Below are 7,127 nucleotides of genomic sequence, written 5' to 3' on the forward strand. Positions count from 1 at the left end.
GTCGGAATGTATTATTTTTATTGATTTTTCAATTGTGTTCCCATGTCGACACGCATATATGTCAAGATTACTGGCCACCAAAGGGACGATGCGGGCCGATTATTAAGCGCTATCTCTTTAAGAGATTTTGGGACGAAGGAACGAACGAACGGACGGAACGAACGAACGGACGGACGGACGGAACGATTCAAGTATTTGCAAATGAAGGAGCGAATGAGCGTTAAAACATCTGTAATAGCTACAGAAGGATGATAGATGATGATCTACGGCACAGGAGATGAACTGCTGTTGTTTAATTGCGGTATTTGAGTCGTTGCAGGTTGCTCTAACCTCATTCCTTCAATTTCTCCCGCCCACCAGCAGTGGTATGAGAAATTGAAGGAATGAGGTTAGAGCAAAGTGAGCAAAGTGCAACGAATCAAATACCGCAATTAAACAACAGCAGTTCATCTCCTGTGCTGTAGATCATCATCTATCGTCCTTCTGTATCTATTACAGATGTTTTAACGCTCATTCGCTCCTTCATTTGCAAATACTTGAATCGTTCCGTCCGTCCGTCCCGTCCGTCCATTCGTTCGTTCGTTCGTTCCTTCGTCCCAAAATCTCTTAAAGAGATAGCGCTTTAAAAACAAGGAAAACAGGAATGAATGAACTAGGGGGAGTCCAGCAAATGTGTTCAGTGCTGGTATGTTGGTAATGAAAGAAGGATTTCGGAGGGTTGGTAAAGCTGTTGTCAGTACAAATGAAAAATTTCCATGTACGCTAACCGATCGTCTGCTGGGTTGACAATCATGTATGTAGTCTGCTAATTTGAATTGGGAACTGGTCTCGCAATATCCTGGTGTCTCTTTGATTTGTCTTCACTCTCAATGAATTTTCGAAAGCATACCTAGGCTAAATAAGAGAGTGAGTGTTTCTTTGATGTTTTCTTAATAATATCTGTCATTATTATTGTAACCATCTCTGATTTTTGCCTGTTCATCCATTCCCAGAGCAACCTTTACTTTGAAAATCTCCCAACATGGTGGGTGGAGCAGTGCCTTTGCGTGGGAGCATACGATGGGCAGTCAACACCAGAGCCTGGGAGCCAACAGAACAAGAGTGGCTTCTTGCTTCAAGATGTATATCTTTGGAGGATAAAGAGCGAATTAACAAGTTTGCTTTTAAAGCTGACGCCAAGGCTAGTATGGCCGGAACTTTAATGATGAGGAAACTAGCACACTTAGCTACAGGTGAACCTTATGATAAAGTAACGTTCTTTAGAGATAAACATGGTCGTCCAGCCATTAGAGACCAAATGCTGAAAATGGACTTCAACATTTCCCATCAAGGAAATTATACAGTCCTTGCTGGTGAGGTTGATAGCGACCTAACTGTTGGAATTGACGTTATGCATTTCAAGCGGAAGACAGGTCGTGGGCTACAAGATTTTTTTCGCCTCATGAGCAAAACATGTTCAAACAATGAATGGAACTCAATATTATCTCATAGTTCTGATGAGAGGAGGGCTGTTACATTTTTTAGACATTGGTGCCTGAAAGAAAGCTATTGCAAAGGCACTGGTTTGGGAGTTCGTACTGATATGCGTTTCTGTTCTTTCAAAATTAATACACCAATCTTGAGCGCTGATAAACCAACAACTGATACTGTATTGGAATTAGATGGTGTTCCAAACTCAACTTGGCTTTTCCATGAGTGGTTACTAGATCCTTTACACTGTGTGTCTGTAGCTCTCTCAACTCGTTCTAATACCATGACTATGACAAATATTCAACCTGTACCTTTTACTACCTTATCGTGGTCTGAACTCATTCAGGAGGCTGTTCCTCTGTTGCCACCTGATGTTGACTATGTACAAACGTTCATGAAGAAAGCTGATTGGTCACGAGCTCATGAAACAAATTGATTTTGAAACATTACTTTTTTTACTGTTGTAATAAAAATGTGACGGAAGTCTTTATTTCGTTTGATCTCACTTTCCTAAGCTTTCCTCCCACCTCATAAAATAGATTTCTTTTGAAAGTGGCGCGCGTTTATCTTACCTCTCAATTTCTCATATGTAAACAAGTGGTAGTGCGACAGAGAAGGATAGAGAGTTCGTGTGTTGGCAAAATAAACAGCTGTCGGCACTGATCCTAGTCGGAAATTAGCTGTCATATTTCAACAGGACCTCCTAATTACTCTTTCTATAATCTGAAGTGACATACAGAGTTGCTCTCATTTTAGGGAAATCCACCGACAATGCAGGTATTACGATCTAGTCATTGGTTTTAACCTTCTAGCTTACGACATGCCTACACTCTTCCTTTTAAAATTCATAACAGGTCAAAAACTTTCTTGTTTTAAGGCTGAGTTTTGTTCTACTACTTCAGGGAAGAGCTTTTGGTAACTTTATGATGTCCTCACGTGTTCATGTTACGTTTTGCTTCCCAGGACCAATTCATTCCCATCGATATTCACACTAATAAATTACCGGACTGGTTGGTGAGTCGACGACACTGTATAAGAGACTGGCAGCCTCAGGTACAATTGATCAGAGAGAAAATCAACAATGCCATCCAAGACATGCCTGTCCATGAGGGCATTGCCCGCCTATTATCTGGAACTTGTAACCTTCTTTTCAATTGTCGTTTATTTTAGTTTCAACTTTATGGATTCGTCAATTAAAATTCTTCCTCTGTCTTCCAGATATTAACTACTTTCACTGCTTAAAAATTATTGAAATTTTGAAAGAAACAGAAGCTGATAGTCGAAATGTCTTTGGACGTTATGGTTCTCAAAGAATGAAAGATTGGCAAGAAATTGTTCGGATGTATGAAAAAGACAATGTGTATCTCTCTGAAGCTGCTCAAATGCTCTGCCGTAATGTGCAGTATGAGGTGCCAAGCATCAAGAAGCAAATCGCGAAGTGTGAACAGATGCAAAGTGTAAGGAACTTCATCAGCTTACCAAAACCTACCACAGTATAAATTTGGCTTTGTCTTACTGAAGCAAATAATTTTCAGGAGTGTGACAGAAGAGAAACTGAACTGAAGAAGCAGGAGAATTCAGCACGAAATGATTTTAATAGTTCATGTCAAAAACTGGGCATTAGTGGGAAAAGCATCCGGAAAGAGCTTGTAGAGCGCTGTCATGAGCTTCCCAAGATTTATAGTGGAATGGCACAGGCATTACCTTCTTTAGATCAGGCTGCTAAATTTTACCGAGCCTTCATGCATTTTATGTGTGGATCAGACCATAAAAGAGACTCTATTCCATTGCTTTTATTTATGATTGGTAAGATATTGGTGTTGGTCAATCATGTTGGATTGGATTAAAAACTTTGTACCCTACATTTCTGTGAAAAAAATTGTGTTTACTTCTCTAACTATGGCCTTGTTTTCAGAAAATGGTAATACTACCACTTATGAGTGGATTCACAAGGAGAAACCGTTGCGAGTAGAGGAACCTCGCATGAATATTGCTGATGAAGAGGAAGGAAAAAAAGATGATGTGTGTACCCATTTTTTTAGTGTTTTTAATATATATTTGTAGTCTTTATATATCTGTTGCAGTGGTTTGTTTTTAATTATTTGATTTATGTTGTTTTTACTATTTTAGATTGACTTTGGAGATGATATTGATTTTGGTGATATAAAAGTAGAAACAGATTATTCTGGTGAGGATGTGAAGCTAGAAACAGGTGATATTGATTGGGGCACTGGTGATGATATTCTAATTGAGAATACCTCAGGTGGAGATGTGAGTTCAAATCAGAATCATAATTTGTCTCATTTGTTCTTCATTTAATTTATTTGAGTTTAATGCTTTTATCCTATTGTACCTAGGAAATAGATTTCAATATTTCTTTAGAGGAGAGTGGAATTGAAGTTCAAGGAGGTGGACTTGAAGGGGGAGTAGCTTCTGGAAGTGATGCGTTAGCATTGTTTGACAACCCTGTCACAAGAATAAGCTTTGTCAATGACCTATTAGAGGTACAGTTTACAATCTTGTTTTTATAGGCTTTATTTCAACAAAGTACTTGTGCTTTCTAATCTAATCTATCCAATCATGGCTGCAGGTTGAATCTTTCCTGAAAATGCGTCTCCATGAAATGAAGTCTGGTGGAAATGATCTGTTGTCTTTGGCACAACTTCAGAATGCTGAATCATTTCTGCAAGTTCAGACTACTGATAGTGTTCAAAAAATGCTCACCACTGTTCAGACTATGATCACCAAAATAAATGATCCAACATTGTATCATTTGCACAATATTAGACATTCTCCACGGTAATATATTTAAACATTTTTTTATTGACCAAGGTTTTATGTTAGAGGGCCTTTTAGAGTTTTATATGCTATTGATTGATTTCAGATATGTAGATAATCTTGCTGTCACACTGAAGCAGAAGCTGAGTCTAGTTGACAAGAGCATTGCTCTGCAGGGTCGAGTTCGTGAAAAACGGGTGGAACATGGAGAATTGGCAAGAGATCTGCGTCCCAAGCTTGACTTAGTTATTTCTAAAACAAAAGTACTGCAGAGTCAGGTAAGATGGTTATGAAAAGAACCAACAGTTTTAATAATGATGTAAATTTTACTCATTTATAAAATTTGATTGCAGATTGAAGAAGATATTTCGAAGAAATATAAGGGACGTCCAGTGAACATAATGGGTGGTGTAAACACTTTATAAATTTGTTATCTTTTAAATATAAATATTGTTTTAATTTTGATCTTTATTGGAACATACCAAACATTTTGGTAAGCGCAGGCCATGTATTCCATTAAATCGGATGGGGTATGAAATAGGTTTCGTTTTTCTTATTTTCTTGGTGCAACTTATCACCAGTTTTCGGTTCCGCGACAAATTTGTTTACTTTTCTTTCTTAAGATTAGATTGAAAAGAATCAAGTCCTCATCTTATATAACTACTAAATCACAGATTAAAGCACGTTCAGGTACTCGGTGGGCGCCAGCCTCTCAGGTGCACTCGCCGTCCCGCAGCTGGCACCACTGCGGCGCCACGGCCTCGGCGCGCACCCCGAGGCCGAGGAGTCGCTCGCGGTGCGCGAGGAAGCGCGCCTCCACCCCCGGGGCGGAGCTGGGCTCGGCGGGGTCGGCCCACAGGCGCTCGGCCAGGGCGGCGGCGCGGGGCCACAGCTTGGCGTCCAGGGTGGTGGCGTCGGTGAGCTCGCCCCAGAGCGCCGCCTCGCCGCCGAGCACGGCGCCGGCCTTGCCCTTGGCGGACGGCAGGCGGCGGTCGCGGACCGTCCTCCAGGACCGGTAGGCCGTGCGGCCCCACCAGCCGTGGTCCAGGTACCAGGCGTCCTTGGCGGCCATGATGATGCGGTAGCCGCGGCTCAGCAGCTGGTCCGGGAGGGCGTCGCCGGCTTCCGTCCACGTCTCGATCACGTACCGGCTCTTGTCGAGGTAGCCGTCGACGTGGGGCGGGCGCGTGAGGTGCGAGCTCCAGAGCACGACGGGAGTGTCGGCGCGGCCCGCCGCCTCGTCCAGCGCGGCCAGCGACCTGGCGTGGAACTCGGCCCACAAGCTCAGGAAGTCGGCCTCGGCGCGCCCGCGCCCCGTCGCGGCCAGGTAGTCCGTCACCTCGCTGGAGGCGTTCCAGCACGGCAGGAACACCTCGTCGCCGCCCTGGTGGAAGAACTCGCCCGGCGGCAGGGCGTGCAGCAGGTCCCTGTCGGGCAGACGGGTTCAGTGTGGCGTCCTGCAACACAACTCCAGGGACCCCCGCTCGAGCCCCGCTGCGAGCGCCCCTCACCCACCTGTACACGGCGCCCAGCACGGCGTAGACGGACGGGTTGGCCGGGTTGAGCTGGCCACAGGGCGGCTGGATGCAGTAGCTGCGCCACGGCTGCTTGGCGGCGCACAGCACCAGCGCGCCCAGCCCGGCCGCCTCGCCCCACGTCCAGCCCGCCGAGCAGTGCGCCGGCGCGTCAACCTCCAGCAGCACCCGCACCCCGCGCACCCGCGCGTACCTGGCGACGAAAAATAGTGTATTTCGGCTAAAGGGATGGACTACCTGGATATTCCACGTCCACACGGAAAAATATTCCCAAAATATTCCAGATATTTCTGAAATTTTCTTTTTTTTTCCTGATGTTTTTGAGGGTGTTTACTGATTTTTCTGAGTGAGGTACTTCTCGGTGTACCGGCGCTGCGCCCGGCGCCGTGTGGGTTCGGCGACGCTGACGCCAATGCAAGGTCTCATAGCGCCTGATGGTAGGCAAAATGTTCCCTGTTGTACATGCGTGTACGGCGGGGTAGCCTACCCCGAGTATCGCAGGCGCCGAGCTCTCGTAATTTGTCGAATAATCGAATGAATCTGAGAAACGGATGTACTTTCTAGACCGAGGTTTCCTATGCTGTTTGCTGGGTTGTCGGCTGTCTCATTCTCCCCCGCATCGCAGTTTTCCCCGAAATGAACGCAGAGGAAAAGGCGCGCGTTATCTCTTTTCCTTCAGACAATAGAGTGCGTCATGCAAATTACGACATAATTTCTTTAATGAGACCATGTTTCATACTCTAAAAGCAATAGGGGTTACCAACTGAATAAATAATATGCCGGAAAAGACCAAGGTACGTGAAAGGTCACATTCTTCCCCGCCCTGACTCTACCACGCAAGACCAGCACTCCCCAAAATGGGGGCGTACTCGCATTCTTCCACACTGCTCTTGTTTGAATTAATTTCCTCCTGACGGATTTCCTCGAAGCGAGTATGGACCGTCGGAAGTTACTCGTGCCGTTATCAGGCCACCCAGACCAAGACCAGACCGACCAGACCCCGCGAGTGAGCAGCCAGTGGAGGCGTGTAGTACGCATCGGGCTGAGTCCACAGTCGTCCGCAGCCTCAGGAGCCACCAGAACGTCCCGCCACTCCCTGCGGGTATTGATCAGGTTGAAGAACAATGGCCACCATCCAGATGCTGAGCGCGGCGCTGCTGATGCTGCTGCTCGTCATGGGCGTCTCCCTCGGCCCGCTGGACTCAGCAGACACCGCCAGCGCCGCGCAGCTGACCGGTGGGGGCGCCCACCACTCGCAGGGGCGCTCGGCCACCGAGGAGAGGGACAAGTGGCACCAGTGTCTAAAGAAACAGGCAAGTGTCTGCGCCCTACAACAGCCCGAAC

The 7,127-nt window shown here is 45.9% G+C and overlaps 5 protein-coding genes across 5 annotated transcripts in view; 3 read left to right on the forward strand and 2 right to left on the reverse strand.

Annotated features, from left to right (window-relative positions):
* LOC113206698 (chitooligosaccharidolytic beta-N-acetylglucosaminidase) overlaps positions 1 to 7,127 on the reverse strand; it is a 24,716-nt gene that overhangs the window by 3,025 nt on the left and 14,564 nt on the right. The gene's annotated exons all lie outside the window — the stretch shown is intronic.
* LOC113206699 (uncharacterized) overlaps positions 1 to 7,127 on the forward strand; it is a 17,539-nt gene that overhangs the window by 1,270 nt on the left and 9,142 nt on the right. The window lies entirely within an intron of this gene.
* On the forward strand, positions 290 to 1,960 carry LOC113206726 (L-aminoadipate-semialdehyde dehydrogenase-phosphopantetheinyl transferase-like). The gene is made up of 3 exons (XM_026422947.2): positions 290 to 685; positions 802 to 906; positions 993 to 1,960. Exon 3 carries the CDS (start codon positions 1,022 to 1,024, stop codon positions 1,904 to 1,906), a length of 885 nt encoding a protein of 294 aa, XP_026278732.1. The 5' UTR covers positions 290 to 685; positions 802 to 906; positions 993 to 1,021; the 3' UTR covers positions 1,907 to 1,960.
* LOC113206696 (CDK5 regulatory subunit-associated protein 3) lies at positions 2,082 to 4,786 on the forward strand. The gene is made up of 10 exons (XM_026422903.2): positions 2,082 to 2,247; positions 2,434 to 2,608; positions 2,689 to 2,927; positions 3,006 to 3,276; positions 3,386 to 3,492; positions 3,601 to 3,741; positions 3,828 to 3,974; positions 4,061 to 4,269; positions 4,355 to 4,526; positions 4,602 to 4,786. The coding sequence occupies exons 1-10, from the start codon at positions 2,242 to 2,244 to the stop codon at positions 4,671 to 4,673; spliced, it is 1,539 nt and encodes a 512-aa protein (XP_026278688.1). The 5' UTR covers positions 2,082 to 2,241; the 3' UTR covers positions 4,674 to 4,786.
* On the reverse strand, positions 4,523 to 6,224 carry LOC127750198 (chitooligosaccharidolytic beta-N-acetylglucosaminidase-like). Its single transcript, XM_052271136.1, has 3 exons — positions 6,118 to 6,224; positions 5,764 to 5,976; positions 4,523 to 5,675 (listed from the first exon to the last, which is right to left on the reverse strand). Exons 1-3 carry the CDS (start codon positions 6,207 to 6,209, stop codon positions 4,961 to 4,963), a joined length of 1,020 nt encoding a protein of 339 aa, XP_052127096.1. The 5' UTR covers positions 6,210 to 6,224; the 3' UTR covers positions 4,523 to 4,960.

The sequence above is a fragment of the Frankliniella occidentalis genome, unplaced genomic scaffold, assembly GCF_000697945.3.
Source record: "Frankliniella occidentalis isolate FOCC.00 unplaced genomic scaffold, Focc_3.1 Scaffold151, whole genome shotgun sequence".
Lineage (NCBI taxonomy): Eukaryota > Metazoa > Arthropoda > Insecta > Thysanoptera > Thripidae > Frankliniella > Frankliniella occidentalis.